Source organism: Ahaetulla prasina, chromosome 2 (assembly GCF_028640845.1).
Source record: "Ahaetulla prasina isolate Xishuangbanna chromosome 2, ASM2864084v1, whole genome shotgun sequence".
Classification (NCBI taxonomy): Eukaryota; Metazoa; Chordata; class Lepidosauria; order Squamata; family Colubridae; genus Ahaetulla; species Ahaetulla prasina.
Genome location: NC_080540.1, coordinates 119,700,586 through 119,719,415, shown reverse-complemented (window position 1 = coordinate 119,719,415; position 18,830 = coordinate 119,700,586). Strand labels below are relative to the sequence as shown.

General features: G+C 39.5%; 1 protein-coding gene across 1 annotated transcript in view; it reads right to left on the bottom strand.

Annotated features, from left to right (window-relative positions):
* Positions 1-2,018, bottom strand: part of LOC131190551 (dynein axonemal heavy chain 9-like) — a 171,435-nt gene extending 169,417 nt beyond the window's left edge. The window contains exons 1-2 of the mRNA XM_058167887.1: positions 1,962-2,018; positions 422-655 (exon numbers count right to left, since the gene is read on the bottom strand). Coding sequence (XP_058023870.1) covers positions 422-655; positions 1,962-2,018 — 291 coding nt within the window. The remainder of the gene's footprint in view (positions 1-421; positions 656-1,961) is intronic.
* Between the last annotated feature and the right edge of the window lie 16,812 nt (positions 2,019-18,830).

Here is an 18,830-nt window from a genome sequence, read left to right as displayed (position 1 = left end):
AACTATATAAGGGGGAATTCTGCTTTGAACCTCCCTGCTACTCAAACCAGAATAGTCCTAAAGGTCATATCCAAAGACCTAATGGGAGGGACCATCACTGAGCCAGTCTAAATGATCAACAGATAGTCGGGGGTCATGATTGTTCCATGGTCAGATGCAATTGTGGAAAGGCTCTAATTCCACAGTTTAAGCCAGGGGTCTCCAACCTTGGTAACTTTAAGCCTGGAGGACTTCAGCTCTCAGAATGCCCCTTTCTGGGAGTTGAAGTCCACAGGCTTAAAGTTGTCACGGTTGGAGACCCCTGGCTTAAGCCATTAAAGCAAAGGATCAAGAAAAATGTGGGAAATTGATTGCAGGAAACAAAAGATATTGCTTCTGTACAGATAATTCATTGTTCTATTTTTCATAGCAAAGTACTTACATGTACTACGTGAAGTCTTTCTAGGAAATTATTCAGTTGTGCAAAAACCATGACAGGAGGAAAATCCCATTGCTTTACTTCTTGTCCTGGCTGAAAATAATTGTTAAGATTTTCTCTTCTTTCTTCAAAAATTTGTTTAAAATAGTCAAAAACATTAAAAGCTTCCTGAACTTTATTCAGACTTTCTTCTGTTTCTCCTTTAAGTAGATCTTCTGGATTGAGGAAATTCTTGGCCTGGTTGGGCAGAACAGAGAAACACATTAAATATTTGTAAGTTTTACATGGAACAATCATAGTAAAAGATGTGCAGTTTTACTTTGACTCTTAAATTGGCCACTCAGTATTGAACTGACGTTGATTTGATAATTAGCAAAATGGAAGTTCAGTAGATTTGGACACAGGTGTGTTAGGTGTATAACAACAAATGCATAAGTAAGCTCCTTATCTACCAACCAAAAGGTATTGCATAGGTGTTCCATTTCCTCCCTTTTAATTGATTTTATGTTTGATAAGAAAATAAATTAAAACAACAGTGGAGAAAAAGAAGGAGGCTAAAATTTCATGTGAAATTCAAAGAATGAAGGAGACTGAATGTACAATAACAGCTTCCTGCTAGCAGCATCCCATGGTCTTAAACTGTCCTATTTAGTGAATAGCCATCAATGTTGTGAACATGAGATGCTAAGAATCTCTTTGCAATGCAATTGCATCCACCATTGATTTCAGACAGAGGCTGAATAGATAGCCAAACTTTAAGCCTTGCAACACTTTTTGATATGACAGGTGGCAAGAATCGACTATTTCAGATGTGCTGGCAAAATAATTTTATCCTGAAAAGATTCTGAAGAACTTCTCATGTCTCACAGACCCAGTATATAATATGGAGTTGTCTGAGGCTCATGGTTCCTGATCAAAGAAAGTGGCAGTTGTGGCTAGTAGGACCTTTGCTCAACTTTGCAAAGTGTGCTAGCTATACCCTGTCCTAGATAGGAAGGCTTTTCTGTTAGACACTCATGCCCTGATCATCTCTTGTCTGGATTATTGCAATATGCTTTACATGGAGCTACCCTTTAAAAGTATCCAAAAGCTTCATCTGGTACATAAGATGGCTGCACAAGCAATCTTGGGTGTCCCAAGGACAACATATGTAACACCTCTGGTACATGAGCTGTATTAGGTATTGGTTTCCTTCCGGGTCCAACTCAAGGTGTTGCTTATGACCTTTAAAGCAGGGGTCAAATCCAGCAGGTTCCGACAGGATCTGGAGAACCGGTAGCGGAAATTTTGAGTAGTTCGGAGAACCAGCAAATGCCACCTCTGGCTGGCCCCAGAGTGGGGTGGGAATGGGGATTTTGCAATATCCTTCCCCCAGGAGTGGGGTGGAAATGGAGATTTTGGAGTATCCTTCCCCTGCCACGCCCACCAAGCCACGCTCACAGAACCAGTAGTAAAAAAAATGAATTTCACCACTGCTTTAAAGCCCTACATGGCATGAGGTCAGGTTACCTGTGGAACCATCTTTTATATCAGCCCAGCCCACCTGGTAAGGCAGGTGTTGCAGACCCTGTGATTCCAGGAGGAGAGCTTTCTCTGCCATTGTCTCCACCCTCTGGAAGTCCTCCTTCCAGAGATGAGGTACTCTGCCCCCACCCCCTGGCTTTTTGAAAATGTCTAAAAACTTGGCTCTATCATTTTGCTTGAGGCGTGAAGAACAACATGGAGTCATGGGGTTAGTTAGCACCTTGAAGGCCTGGCCCCGCCTTTTTAATTTAATTATTCTACTTTTGCTTGACTTGCCTCCTAATGTAATATTTATATACAGCTTTAACAACAACAACAACAACAACAACAACAACAACAACAGAGTTGGAAGGGACCTTGGAGGTTTTCTAGTCCAGCCCCCTGTTCACGCAGGAGACCTGTACTAGGGATATGTTTTAAGTCTTACTTGTACACTGTCCAGAGTTGCCCCGTGAGGGAGATGGATGGTTTCTAAGCATGATAAACAAACAAACAGGCAGGATTAGAACTGCTTCATGTCTTACCTGCTGAATAAGAAGATTGCAGATTTCTTGAAGAAGAACAATTATCCTAGCAGGTGCACAATAATATTTTGAAGTGCCCCATATTAAGCACACTATATGAAGCATGCAATTTAATAATGGTTTCATCTCGTTAAATTCCATATTTTCTATTTCTTCCAATGGGCGCTGGAGAGGCTTTAGGTGCATATTTATATCCTGGGCTTCAATCAAAGCTGTGATTTTTTTTAAAACAAAGAACACAGTTTTTAAAAAAGAAATACTTACCTTTGTGTGTTTCTTAGAAGACAATCTAAAAATAAAATTCCTTGGAAATAAATCATTTTGTAATCAAAGAGATTTATCCCCAGTGCCAACAAATTTATCTTGGCTTTATGTTGCATGAAGTCAAATAACATGAGATATTAAAATTAATGGGATCTCTTCTTAAAATTGCGGAGAAAAAGAAAGACAAAGAAAATACATCACCCAAAAGTAACAACATATAACTCAATTTCCTGAAGATAAGGTAAGTATGTTGTAAGATTCAGCAGTTCCTTAAAGAAGTTTTTTTTAATGAGTGGATGGTACAGGTAGTCCTCAACTTACAACCACAATTAAGCCCCAAATCTTTGCTGCTAAGCAAGTTAAGTGCATTATCCCCATTTTACTACCTTGCTTGCCCCAGCTGTTAAGTCAATCACTGCAGTTAGTAACACAATTATGAAGTGAATCTGGTTCCCCCATTGACTTTGCTCGTCAGAAGTTTGCAAAAGCTGATCACATGACCCCTGGACACTGCAACTATCATAAATACCTAACAGTTGCCAACAGATGATAGCTATTCCTTTTATTATTATTTCATTTACAAATTATATCAATGGGCAAGAATGAAATCAGGCATATGCTTCCACCCTACCTATTACCATTTTTATTCTACTGAATACTTCCAGGCTTAATGTGGGAGACCAGAGTTTCACCTTTAATCATTCCAGCTGCCTGGATTTAAAAAAAAACCAACAGTTTAAAATCAGGCTTACTGATTTAGGGTCAAAGATTAGCCATTAAGGAAGACTACACATAGCAGGGAGCAAATGATGGGAACATAAGCCAGGAAGAAGAAGAATTAGAAGTCAAAGTTCACATGGGTATAAATAGACTATTTAATTGTGTTCTTGGCATCGAGATGATAAACATATACACTTATTCAATATTTAGAGTATTACCATTGTTCACCTATTAGAAAGGCAATTACACAAAACTTGGTTACTTCATTAGATACGTCTATATAGGCATAGCCAAAGGAAGATGAATTTTCTCCACATTAGACCAGCTAGAACAATTTAACAGCAAAAGGGTTATTAGGCCCTAGTGCCAAACGAAATAAAACTGGCAGTGCAATAAAAAATGCAGATTCAGTATTCCGCCGTTATCATGGGCATAATTATGCTTGCGTTAGGATATTGTTAAATCTCCCTTCTACTAGTTTAGATGACAAACCATTAAAACTCACCAGAGAGAAGGCACACATAGGATAAATGAATGGTATTTCACTCAGCCCATTCCCAAAGTATTCTCCTAATTTCTAAATCTTAAAAATTTAGGTTGCTTCCATAGTCCAAGGTGTTTCTAAGGACAAATGAGGGCTAATCATTTTGATTTTAACAGCAATTAGGGCAGTGGGCCTCTACTATCTATGAAATACAGAATTGTATTAACCAACCTTTAGCTTTTAATTATTTCCTCCAAGCAAAGAAGATTAAAAAGTAATTCCCAGATACTTAAACACTTTGATGTATTACACAGCAATAATCGACAACCTTTCAGTGACCAGTTTTTCAATATTTTTTACCTTTGCAATGATTTTACTGCCTACTTACTTATATGTTGTTATTGTCATTAATTTTTTAGATTTTAATACTATTACCAGTAATCTTTTTTTAACTTTTAAACTGAAATATAAATGGAACATCAATTTTCATTCAAATAAAATGTATTCATTATTCATAAAAATATATCCATAAAATTATCTCATTTTATTAATGTTATTTATTTTTGTTTCATTTGTAATGCAATATTGTCTTAGTGTCTTCTAAGTTTCAGGATTTAATTGATATGGTCAGATAAAGAGCTTGTTTTTCTATTATATCCAAACACTTTGCTTCTTTTATGGGAAAATGATTGTCTGCGTTGAAACCTTATTCAACTAGATAGAAAATTGGGGAAGCTGTAATATTAGTATTGATTAACATTTGCTCTACAATTATGAATATACTGAGGGCATCTTCTCTCTATTCTGCAATTTTCTGTGTGGTTTAACATTGATTTTACATTCATTATCATATCATCCTGACACAAAATATCTACACCATACATATTTCTTTGAAAGGATTCATCATCCACACATCAGTATTCAATGTGTTAACTCACTGTATGAATTCATTATGTTAACTCAAAAGATATAAAGGTTCTTAAAATTTCTCCAAAATTTGTAGAATGCTTTCAGCAAGCTATATTGTGCAAATAGAGCTAATTTCTCAACAAACCTAGAGATAACATTCTCAAAATCAATAAGGATCATTAGCTTACTCAAAATTTCAGACAGATCTAATTAAAGTTCCACTGAAGAGTCACACAATTTTCTTTAGAAAACCATTAACCATTCACATGTAACAACAAACAAACAAACAAACCTTTCATTGTTATGTCAATAAACATGTTGAAACAACTGCTCATTCTTAGAATTGATCATAATTTTAATTTATTGCTTTCACTGTAATATTTAATGAATTGTGTAAACTTGGACTTAAACATTGACAAGATGTTATCTGAGAATTATACAATGAATATTAGAAAAACTTCTAGAACTTCCTTCTTCAAAAATCACATATCTCCACCAAGTCTTCCTGCCATAACTGGAGTTCCACCAGATGTACAAGCAATAATATTTGTCAATAAAATACAGGCCTTTTTAAAATGGATTTTTAATGCAGTAAAAATTGATTTTCCTTTTGTACCAGCTATAAGATTTTTTGCAAATTTTTCTTGTGCATGACATTTTCATCAATATATCATACACAGACAATTAATAAAATGCTGCTGTCCATACTCTGACAGTACTGAGAATGTCTGGGTTTTCAGTAGCTTAGATCTGATCTCAATTTCCTTACCCATTTTATCAATGCACCTTTAAAAAGCTATATCGTTAATTAGTATGGATCTCAGTGAAATAAAGCTCAATACCAAGATAAGATGGTTTCATAGTTTAAGGTGAAAATGTTCCTTGACATAGTAAATTCATAAGAATACTTTTTTTAGTAAAGGACTAAATAAAATCATAAGTAGTCACAGATCTATGGGATTCAATGTCCTCAAATGACAGCATGTTCTGACACATACATAAGCAAAAATATATAATGAATTGTTATGTCCTCGGGAATATGATCCGTGGAGAGAAGGCTTGTGGCTAGCCGTTGCTGATTGGTTAAAGCACGGCTAGTGTAAAGAGCTAATAGGGAGGTTTTGTTGATTGGTTCTGCAGCTTGATAACGAGCTATACTTAAGTAGGAGCCGAGCCAAGGCTCGGCGTTCCTATTATTCCTTTTTATGGCCTCCAGCGAGGAGTTGCTAAGAGTTGTTAATAAACCAGTTTTAAGCCAAGCCTCGGACCCTTGTATTGTTCGTAAACAGAACACTGGCGACGAGGAGTGGAACTTTACATGAGGCGACGGTTTTCGTACTAGCGGTAGGAGCAAATTTTCCTAAATGACAACTGCCATGTTAACTTTCTCCCCTTTTGAGCCTGCTAACGAAGTCTGGGAAGCGTATGTAGAACGTTTTGAATGCTTCCTGCAGGCGAACAATTTATCTGATATCTCGAGCGCTAGGAAGCGGGGGTACTTCCTTAGTTTTTGTGGCCGTCATGTTTTTGCGACGGCTCGGGCTCTTACCGCCCCACAGGCAGTGTCGTCCGTTCCTTGGGACATATTATTGGAGAAACTACAGGCCCATTACTCCCCGAAACCCTCCCGCGTGGCCAGACGACATCTTTTTAGACAGCGGTTTCAGGGTGAGAGTGAGTCTATCAATGATTTCATGGCGTCCCTTCGCGATGCTGCACTACAGTGCGAGTTCACCGATTTGGAAGACATGTTGTTAGACCAACTAGTTACAGGGGTCAAGGACCTGCGGTTGCAGCGCCGCCTACTGGCCCGCTCTGAATTGACACTTCAGGTGGCTATCGAAGAGGCGCGAGCTTCTGAAATGTCGGAACGGTCGTCAGCAGAGATCCAGCGGTTCCATGTCGGAGCCGCTGCGGCTGCTGCTGCCGCCAAGCCGCTATCAGTCCACCATGAAGACGCAGATGGCGACGTGCCGTTTCCTGCTGATGAAGCTGTGCGCCGCCTCAATGCAGCTCGAAGAAATGAGGGCAATCGCGAGGGGAGGGGAAAACCAGAGATGTGCCTCGGGTGTGGGGGAAACCACAACCGCTCGAGTTGCAGATTTAAAACCGCGATTTGTCGCCGGTGTGGCCGAATGGGCCACTTATCGAGAGTCTGCCGGGCCCTACTTCCAGCTTCAACTACATATTCGACCCCGCTTGAACCGAGGCGCAATGTAAGACGAATGCCGAGCCGCCGTGACGAACGCCAGCCCGTCTTCAAGGGCCAGGATGTTGCAATGATTGACATCAACCACGCCTCTTCCGGTACTCCTGCTCAAAAGATCTTCCTTAGAGTTCTTTTAGAAGACGTACCAATTTCAATGGAAATTGACACCGGCTCCTCTAGATCACTCATCGCGTGGCCGACGCTGCAGAAGTTGATGCCCCACATCACTAAACGCTGCCTTCAGCCTTGTCAGATCTCTTTAAGGGACTATCAGGACCGACAAATTCCGACTGTGGGATGCGGGGTTTTTCAGGTCGCCTATGGGTCCTTCTTGGGGAAATTACCCCTCATTGTAGTTAGGGATAACCTCCCAAGTCTCTTAGGGCTGGACTGGTTTGCTGCCTTACATCTTGAAGTGTCTGGAGTCCATGCTAATGTCCTAGATACTTCAGACAATTTATTTTTAGAGTTTGGGGATGTATTTGACGGTAGTCTGGGCAAGTACACTGGTCGCCCTATTGCGTTTAATCTGGACCCTCAGATAGTTCCCAGGCGCCTTAAGCCTCGGCGAGTTCCCCTGGCGCTCCGTCCCAGGGTAGACAAAGAGCTAGATAAACTTATTTCCCAAGGAGTCCTTGAACCTATAGACTATTCTAATTGGGAAACCCCCATTGTGATTCCATTAAAGCCGGACGGATCCATTAGGATCTGTGCCGACTACAAATGCACCATAAATAGAGCCCTGCAGGATAATCCTTATCCGGTCCCAGTTGTACAACATCTCCTTCATTCATTGGGGCAAGGCAGAATATTTGCTAAATTAGATCTCGCCCAGGCGTATCAGCAACTCCCGGTGGATGAGGAGACCGCCATGGCCCAGGCGATTATCACCCACCAGGGTGCTTTTAAGTGTAACCGCCTGCAGTTCGGGGTCAGCATAGCCCCCGGGCTATTTCAAGGCTTAATGGAGCGATTGCTCCACGGAATCCCAGGGGTTGTACCCTATTTCGACGATGTTCTGATCTCCGCCAGGGATAGGTCAGAACTCGTCGAACGCTTGAGGGCCGTCCTTAGCCGGTTCCGGGCTGCGGGTCTAAAGTTAAAAAAAGAGAAGTGCCGTATTGGGGTTCCGCGGGTAGAATTTTTGGGATTTTTGGTGGATTCTTCAGGAATCCACCCGGCGCCCTCCAAAGTAGAGGCGATTAAGAATGCCCCGACGCCTGTAAATAAGGCAGAGCTTCAAGCCTTTTTGGGGCTCCTTAATTTTTATGCCATCTTTGTGCCCCATAAGGCCACGTTAGCCGAGCCTTTGCATAGGCTGTTAGATTCCAAAGCTCCATGGCAATGGGACCATGCTGCGGCCGCTTCGTTTCGAGCTGTCAAAGATGCCCTTACGTCGGCGGCTGTTTTAGTGCAGTATGATTCCTGTCTGCCACTGTCATTAACGTGTGATGCCTCCCCCTATGGCGTGGGCGCCGTTCTGAGCCATCTTCTTCCTGATGGCTCCGAAGCCCCTATTGCTTTCTATTCACGCACTTTATCCCCTCCCGAACGAAACTATAGCCAACTTGATCGGGAGGCCCTAGCTGCAGTAGCTGGAATCAAAAGATTCCATGACTACCTTTATGGTCGGTTTTTCTATCTTGTAACCGACCATAAACCATTGCTGGGGTTGTTGGCAGGCGATCGCCAAACTCCCCAAATTCTATCCCCACGTATGTCCCGCTGGGTGGAATTCCTTGCCGCCTATTCTTACCAACTGTTGTATAAGCCCGGGAAATCTATAGGGCACGCGGACGCGCTTAGCCGCTGCCCTTTACCTATAACGGAGGCCGACCCAGCCCCGACGTCCGCTGTCCTTCTTGTTGAGGACTGGGACGTTCCTGTCTCTGCTGTCGATATTGAGAGTTTGTCTGCTAAGAACCCATCTCTGTCTAAAGTCATCGATTGGGTGAAAAGGGGTTGGCCGCGGGGATCACTAGCTTCTGAATTCCTTCCATACTCCCGCCGGCAGCATGAACTATCTGTTCTTAAGGGGTGCTTGTTGTGGGGGAATAGGGTAGTAGTACCCCCCGACTTGCGTAAGCGTATCTTGAGTTGTTTGCATGACGCCCACCCAGGAATGGTAAGAATGAAAGCCTTAGGGCGCAGTTACGTTTGGTGGCCGGGGATGGATCAGGAGATCGAGGCCTGGGTGGCAAATTGCCCCCAGTGCCAAGCCTCTAGATCTGCGCCAGCCGCCGCTCCCGTTAGGAACTGGGAGAACCCCAGAAACCCTTGGGCGCGAATCCATGTGGATTTCGCTGGACCTTTTTTGGGCCAAACCTTCCTAATATTAGTCGACGCTTACTCGAAGTGGGTTGACATTGCATTGACACCTTCCCCCACAGCTGGAGCCGTCGTCAGGGTCTTGGAAACCCTGTTCGCCACCCATGGACTTCCCGATGTCATTGTTACTGATAATGGGGCCCAATTTACATCGGCCTATTTTCAGCAGTTTATGGCACGGCTGGGAATCCGCCATGCCCCCACGGCTCCTTTCCACCCGGCGGGAAATGGCCGGGCGGAGAGGGCCGTTAGGGCAGCTAAAGAAGCATTAAGCCGCCTGGGCCCCTCTAACTGGCACCACAAGATCTGCCAATATTTATTGGCACAACATTCAACCCCATGCCCAGATACCAATCGCAGCCCGGCCGAGATGTTGATGGGTCGGCGTTTACGAACCACTCTAGATCGTTTGCATCCGAGTTTCACTCCAGATATACCCAGATGCACAGATTCCAATTATAGGAAGTTCAGGGTGGGGGACCTGGTCTATGCAGAAAACTTCGGGGCTGACACCCGGTGGCTCCCTGGCACTATTGTGCAATTAACTGGACCCTATTCTTATAGGGTCCAACTGGGAGATGGACGCCAGTGGCGCCGACATATAAATCAGCTGCGCCGAAGAATCGCTGGGCCGGCTGATCCACGTCTTGAGCAAAGCATCGCTGTTCCAACACCTGACCATCTCTTCGGGGGTTCGGCGGCTCAGCCAGACATACCACGTACTTTAACCTCCGAAGCGGTCTTGCCGGCTGCTTCACCTGCGGTTCCCATTGCTGCAGCTTCGCCAGGGTCTTTTCTCGATCCCGAAGTGCACTCTCCACCCGCGGAGCAGGATGGTAGTCCGGCTCCTCCTACTCCGGCGCCACCGACTCAAGAACTAAGACAATCGGGGCGGAGCCGAAGGCCCCCGGCATATCTCGCAGATTATGCATGTGCCATCCGGAGGGTGAAGGGTGTTATGTCCTCGGGAATATGATCCGTGGAGAGAAGGCTTGTGGCTAGCCGTTGCTGATTGGTTAAAGCACAGCTAGTGTAAAGAGCTAATAGGGAGGTTTTGTTGATTGGTTCTGCAGCTTGATAACGAGCTATACTTAAGTAGGAGCCGAGCCAAGGCTCGGCGTTCCTTTTATTCATTTTTATTGCCTCCAGCGAGGAGTTGCTAAGAGTTGTTAATAAACCAGTTTTAAGCCAAGCCTCGGACCCTTGTATTGTTCGTAAACAGAACATAATTCATGGCCTGTTGTACCTAAGTTATTATTTCCTTCATTTTTTTAACATCCACTGGTGGGTGGTATTGTTTAGATTGAAGTATTACTTTTATAATGATAATATTTATTTTCCAGCAATGAATGCTGCTGAATAACTGAGTTAAGACTACTTTTGTGTTAAGAGTATTTAATCTGAGTTTCTTCTTTCCACTATATGAGCTAAAAGACTCCACCTCAAACCCACTTGCACTCATCATCCCAAAGAACAACTGGACTAGATTTAGTAGCCAGTTTGATAAGATAAAATCCACCCATCTAAACTTGTGTTATGGAATTAATAACAATTACAGGGGTAAAAGCAATCATGCTTCGTCCTCTTTTTTACCTCAATCATTACAGAGAGACACCCTAGGACTCTTAATTTGCACTTAAGTGTTCTCAGAAGTTTTAGAATCAAAAGTAAGAATGTTTGCTTTATGAACAACCTGCTTTACTCAATTCTGGGAATTAACTCAAATGAGGTTTTATCTTTAAACTGATAAAAGTGAGATGATGTTCCCATTGGTAGCAAGTGATTTTTTTCCACTGATTTTCCATTAATTACATTTAACTGTATACAACAAGCTTCTGTATTCATTTTTTCCCCAAAAGTTAGTTATATTTTAGCCATACAAATTTGTCTGTATTGTATTTTGTGATTGACTATACTCTCCTTTTTGTTACAACTAGCAGTCAAAACAGTAAATAAATTGATTGATTGTACCCAATAGTTTTGTCAACCCATACAATAATTTTGTGATGAAGTGCATGACCTTTCAGAAAATTCCAAATGTGCCTTTGTCCAAAAGGTTATGATCTTCATTCATTGAGATTTAATGCCATGCATCACTATCTCTAGAAATCACAAAACAAGACTCTTGTGATAGTGTTTTATACAAGAAAAGAAGTAAATCTTATAATTTTGGTAGAGGTTGACTTTTATGTATCGAGTATTGATCCAGTAATTACAATAATAATATTTATTTAATCGCAATAATCCAAAATTTCACAGCCTTACCTGCTTCGACATCACTGAAGATGGATTTGAATGCTGGGAAGTAAGTGCTTTGCACCTTATCTAATAGCTCTAACATAGTCAAAATTCTTCTGGCTTTTAGTTGGCTATAAATACACTGTAAATCCTCATATCTGTAACATAAAATGGAGAAGATATGAGCAAATTTATTCCATCAATTAAATAACATGCTCTCTTGCAGCAAACAGGCTTATAATCTTCCTAGGACAAATGAATTTAATAGAGAAAGTTAAATTCTTTGTGTCAGCCAAAAAGTAAGAAACTGTACAACTAATTTTTTTCTTTTGTAAATGGATGCTTCTACTTCTCAGCTATTTCTTCCAGATCAGTTAGAAGCAATGGCAAATGACCTGGTCCTGCAAGTGGCAACTGCAAAGCCCTTGCTCTTCCTACTCCATTTAGGTTACATTATAGGATGAGTTTAGCAATATATAGTACCTATTTTTCCAAAAATCCAACTCCACCTTTGGATGGGGATCTTTGCCTTGCAAAAGCAGTTCTGAAGACTGTCTCTTAAGAACGTTCTGGATCTGGTGGGTCCATTCAATAACAGAAGACTCAATTGCGTGTATAATAGACTTATCTACCAGTTCAGTACTGCAAAAAAAAAAAGAGTACCAACAGATCAGTTTTATTTCTCTTTTGAATGTGATTCTCTAGAAACCAAATGTAAGGCAAAAGCATACATTCTCCCTTTCAATGAAATATTAGGAAATTTGTCACAAAACAAATTTATTATTACTGGCTCACGTTATTTGGACAACATGTTTACATTTCTATGCTTCTGTTCCTACTCATTCAACAATTTACAGCTGAAAGCCAAACATGAAGTACAGTATCTTGAAAATGACCACTTAAATCAATAATTAAAGCATTGCAACTTACTTTTTCTCATTGTCAGAGTTAATGTATCTCTCCCTCTCAGGCTCAATAGGAAGAGATAGCAATGTTTTTCCTCTGATTTGGCCAACCATCACAAAAACACTCCTTTTCAGAGAGCAGACATGATTAATGATATCTTGGGATACTACATTGGGCCAACTGTGATGGTTTCTCTGGTTCACCAAGAGAGGCATCACCACCTGGAAGCATTCAAATACACCTCATTATGAAACTGATATAGGAGAAGCAACAGAAAATATTGTATCAAATCTTCTAGTTTCCTGATTTTTTTACATCTAGGGAAAGAACCAAATAATCATTTTATAGTCTTGAGAGCTTTCTGCACTAATACTTCTGAGTTTCCAGTCAGAACAGACATATGGAAATAGCTACAAGCAAATAATCTCCATGAAACATTGCATTAAAAAGCCATTTATCTTTTAAACCCAAGAAACTAGATATTCCTCTTTGACCACCTTGGATGAAAAACGTGGAAATTCAAACCAAATATGTCTGGGAGGTCCTCAAAAGATCAAGAGAATTTGAGTTTGCCTTCCGTTCTGTAGTAAAAATGTTCATTTAGAAGACTCTACATTTGAAAAAAAATTCCTGCACTCTTTTTTTGCTTATATTTTGGTTATTTTCAAAGTACAGAGTCTGGGCCTACTGCCAACTCTACTGTTTATTTTTAATACAGGGTACTTTTTTTAAAAAAACTAGTAATGTTTGAAACTGTATTGTAATTTTCAGTATAAAAAGAGAAATGAAATCACCGAGCCATTCCTTTTGGCAAATCTTCAAGTTGTTTGATTATTATTTTTTTACTTATGTATACTTTTTAGGGGCTTTTAAAAAATTTCTTTGCTTGTTCATTTATTTTTTATGCATGTAAGTATCTTCTTTTTTCTTTTAAATATAGATTCCTCACATATACCTATAGAGTGGTATTTGAATGCTAAGTTCAATCTTTATGAAGGCTTTTCATCTTTGAGCAATGCTAGAAAATATGTTAAATATTTAAATACAGAAAACATTATTATTAGTTATTTCTCAATTGGTATACGCCATAAATTCAGTTAGTATTGTTATTAATAAGTGGGCCAAAATAAAATGGATTAAGTTAGTCTTAATGAAAAAGGGTTGCATGAACCAAAAAATCAAAATATAAACTTAGCTTATTTATAATCATTAGAGAAATGGGCATTATTTAATTTTATGTGCCAAAATAGCAGATACTGAGAAAAATGGCTAATGTTTATGGACCAAATTTAGATTTTCCTGTTACGTTTTATGAATGTTTTCAGCACTTGAATATATGTATTTATTTTAAAGTGATAATAGGAAAATATTTCAGTGAAATATTGGATCATGAGTTTTGATAACATTACACTGGCAAAAAACCATTAGTGAGAAAAACAATTAAGATTTTATACAGGAGAACTGAATTTATGGCATCTGATGTATACAACCAAAAGAAAATATACATTTTATATAGGTATGCATGAGAATTTTGTTAGGCTTGCTCATGTTTAATATTATAGATCTTGTACTACCAAATTCAAGAGTGTAATATTGATCTTTGTTATATATCTGATCATAATGCAATTACTTTGAATTGCGTGTTTCAGAAACTGGTTAAGGTATTAAGAAATCGTAATTTTAATATTGTCTTATTGAATGATGAAGAATTTGTACAACAAATGCAGACAAAGAACTTAAAATATTTTGATTTTAATTCAGAAACATGCATTTTAATGGGAAGCATAAAAGGCATATATTCAATGTAAAATTATTGCTTATTCATCATAAAAAATAAGATTGAAAATAAGAGGGAAAATAATTTGAAAAATTAATTGAAATATATTATGGGCACAGATGGTTAGAGCCCCATCTACAGTTTGTAAAACGAAACACAGAAAAAGAAATATGAACAATGATACTACAGCCAATAGAATTTTATGACCGAGATCCTGGGAAAATGGTGAAACATCTGATAAGATCTGGCCTAATCATTTTAAATAAAAGAAGAACAGCACAATGCTTCCATTATCATGGGTGAACGAGATAAAATATATAAAAGTTCAGTGCTACAAATTGTCAATTTTTTAACATTTCATTCAGAATTATATAGTAATTCAGAAAATGTATCAAAAGAAGATATAGACTTTTTTAAAAAAAATAATCTACCACATTTAGCTAAATCACAAAAAATCAACTTTTATTTGCTTCATTATCTGAAGTAGAGACTAAACAAATAATTTTTGAAATGGCAAACGATAAAACACCAGGATTAGATGGGTATCCTATTGAGTGCTATAAAATATTTATAGACCTTTTGGTACCAATATTTTGTCAAGTGCATGAAGAGATATTTGATAAATGAATTTTATCATCAGTATTTAATCAGGTTTATATTACAGTTATACCAAAACCAGGTAAAGATCACATCCAGCAGCACACTAATTATCATCCAATCTCATTGATTAATGTTTATAGAGATATTTTTACAACAGTGCTAACAAATATACAGTATTACAGCAAGCAATAGCATTTGTTATTAAAAATGTTAGCAGTTACGCAGGGTTGGCAAATATTGTTATTAAAAAGAATGAAGCAGGGTTTATAAAAACGAGGCGAGCAGCAGATAATATCCAATTAGATATAGATCTAATAAAATTGAGTAATCTTATATTTAGATGCTGAAAAGGCCTTTGATAAAATAGAGAAACAGTACATGTTTGCAGTACATAGATTTGGATTTCCTTAAGAATTCATAAAAAGGATTAAAATATTATATGAGTCCTGTCTAAAGTAAAGGTTAATGGCATTTTTTCTCCAGGCTTTCAATTATTCAGAGCAACTAGACAGGAATGTTCACTTTTATGCTTGCTTTTTAATACCTGTGTGGGACCTTTGGCTTGAGCTATTAGACCAGGGGTCTCCAACCTTGGCAACTTTAAGCCTGGCTGGGGAATACTGGGAGTTGAAGTCCGCCAGGCTTAAAGTTGCCAAGGTTGGAGACCCCTGTAATAGACAACATAGATCTACAGAGTAATACATAACTCAGATGAATATAAATTGGCTTTATTTACAGACAGTGTTCTTCTGTGTATTTCTAAATCTCATACTACTCTTCCAGTCTTAATTGAAAACATAGATGCCCTTAGCAAAATACCAGCATACTCTATTAACTGGTACAAAACTGATGTCAATCAAGTCAAGATTTGGTTACTCATCAATTTAAGGGATATCAATTCTGCATTCATACCTAATCCATTAAATTAGGGGTTCTCAACCAGGGGTGCTTGCACCCCCTGACAGTGCGAGACGATATTCCAAGGAGTACGAAAACTTGGGTTTAGAAGTTTCAAAATTATAGTTATAATTATATGCATATAATTATTTACTTTTGTAAGGAGTGCAAGAATATATCAGAAGCGTTCTAGGGGTGCTGGGTTGGGAATCCCTGCATTAAATATTTAGGCGTATATAGTATATACCAAATGATATAATGCAGTTAATAGTAATACGCAATTTAATTAAAAAGGTTTCTCCAGATATTGATGGATGGGAGTTATTAAACCTCACCCTTTGACTTTAAAATGACCTTAAAATGAATATATTCCAAGATTAATTTATATTTTGAAAGGAATACCAATTTATATACAATTTATATAATGTATATCTGGAAAATACTTCCAGGAAATAAATTCTTTGTTTAGAAAATTTCTGTGAGGTTCTTCGATTCTGAGAATATCTTTAGACAAAATGCAAATACCAATTAATGAGGGAGGATTCAGTTCTTTGAATCTGGAAGACTATCATTGTTACCTATTCACCTGCTCCCAATATTAGGTCATGGTTTAATTTTGCTGTATTCACATGAATATATGCAAATACTGTATATACCGTATTTTTCGGACTATAAGACGCTCCAAAGTATAAGATGCACCTAGCTTTTGGGGAGGAAAGCAAGGGAAAAAAATCTGACTCCCAGCAATTTGCCTCCTTGCAGCAAACAGCCAACAGCGTGGTCAGCTTCAGCACAGCCTGATTTAGTATGAGCAGCTGATTGGTGGTTGGATCTGCCTCCTGGAATACCTTCTATCAGCTGTTCCAGGCTGTGAGGATTGCCGCCACCCATTGGCAGCAGTGCTGCCCATCGCTGCTGTCAGCTATCACCATCTTCGCGTGCCCCATTTTTGGCCTCCGCGCATTTTTGGCCTCTGTGCATCCTATTCTTGGCCCATTCCAGAAAATGGGGTGCTCAGAGAGAAAACACTGGGATGCATGGAGGCTGAAAATGGGGCGTGCAGAGGAGGCAATAGGTGACAGTGATGATGGGCGGTAACAGGGCCGATGCGCTGTGACGATGGTCTGTGGCAATCCCTGCAGCCTGGAACAGCTGATAGGCGGTATTCCGGGAGGCCGATCCAACCGCTAATCAGCTGCTCATGCTAAATCAGTCTGTGCTGAAGCTGATCAGCACAGCTTGCTGCAAGGAGGTAAATTGCTGGGAGGCAGAGGCCAAAGTGTGGGGGCTGGCGGGTAGGCAGGGCTTCAGCAACGTTCGCTGTATAAGACGCACAGACATTTCCACCCACTTTTGGGGGGGGTGCATCTTATACTCCGAAAAATATTGTAATTCCAATATTTGCTGTCCTTCATCCATATAGAAGACCCAGTGAAGTATAAAGCAGAGGAAATAAAGTACGTTGTAAAGATAACATATAGACATTGAAATGTGGATTTACAGGCAGCTGTTATGTATAAGCTGGATTGACAAAATCAGAAATGAGGAGATGATAAGCAGCCTGGAAAAGCCAAGAAAAATCATCAAAACCATAAAAAAGAGGAAGTTAGAATATTTCGGATATGTGATACGACACTCAGAAAAATACAGCATACTTCACTTGATCCTCCAGGGAAAGATTGAAGGCAAATGAGGTCCAGGCAGAAGAAGAGCATCTTGGCTTCAAAATCTAAGGGACTGGTTTGGACAAAACCCAGTAGCACTTTTTCATGTGGCTGTTGATAAAAATAGGATCGCCAACATGATTGCCAATGTCCAATGACAGATATGGCACAAGAAGAAGAATAGACATATGAGATAAACAAAGTAATAATACGTAGGAAAGCAGGGGAAAGCAGGCCATGATGATATACTTTGGAATGAGTGAGAGTATTTGGTAGCAATTGGTCAGCAACTCACTAAAACAGCTGTGTCTCCTCCCAAGATCACACAGCTCCTCACTGCAGCTCTAGTGCAACCCTTTGAAAAAAGAAGTGGTTAATTTGGCAGGCATTTCCGTCTATATGCAAGCCACGCACATTCCAGTCCCTTTTTCTCATTTCAAATCTAAAGAGCTGCAGGCTATACAGTACAAATCCCAAGACTTAAGAATGATCATGCAGACCAAGAAAACTAAAACTAAAACTAAACAGCAATCAGTGAGCTCTTAGCCTTCTTGTCCTCTGCTTCTCTAACCAATCTGTGTAATCCATCTGAGATACAATCAATTACTGGTAAAAGAACTTTTAATAAGTTCTTTATGTATGCATTTTATTAAGGAAAGTAATTGATAAATAACCATATCGTGTGAATGCATATTCTTGATTCTCAATTATTTGATGTATCCCAATCAAAATTGTGATGCCTACACTTCTTAGGCTAAGACATCAAATGTTAGCAGTAAACCTTGAAAAGGTTCACAGCACAGTAACATTTATTGTTATCATATTAGATATACAGCAGCTATTATAGGAGGCCTAATAAAGTTAATTTATCATTAGAAAATGAAATAGGGAGACCGTGAAACACATTGTCACCTTGCATTAAGGCAGAGTGCAATCATTCACTTGAAGGAAAGTACACATTGCATCCATCACAGAGATGCCCATCAGTCAACCTCTTTCTTTCACAAATAATAAGCATGGATTGGCTCAAATTAACCATCTCTGCTGTGCTCCAAGTTAATGGCTATAAGCAGAAGCAGCAGAAGCAGCAGCAAAGGAGGAGGAGGAGGAGGACGAGGAGGAGGACGAGGAGGAGGACGAGGACGAGGAAGAGAATTCCAACTATCCAAATTGGGAGAGGAGCGTAAAAAAGAAAAAAGACAAGTTGCAGCTATGATCATGCAATTGAAGTCCTGTCCCTTTTATACATGCATTGACAGATATAAAAAAAGGGTCAATGTTTCAATTGCACTATTGTGCCCATCATAGCTTTTTTTTTTTTGACACACATATACTGGATGTCCCTAGATATCGGTGTCTACTATTATC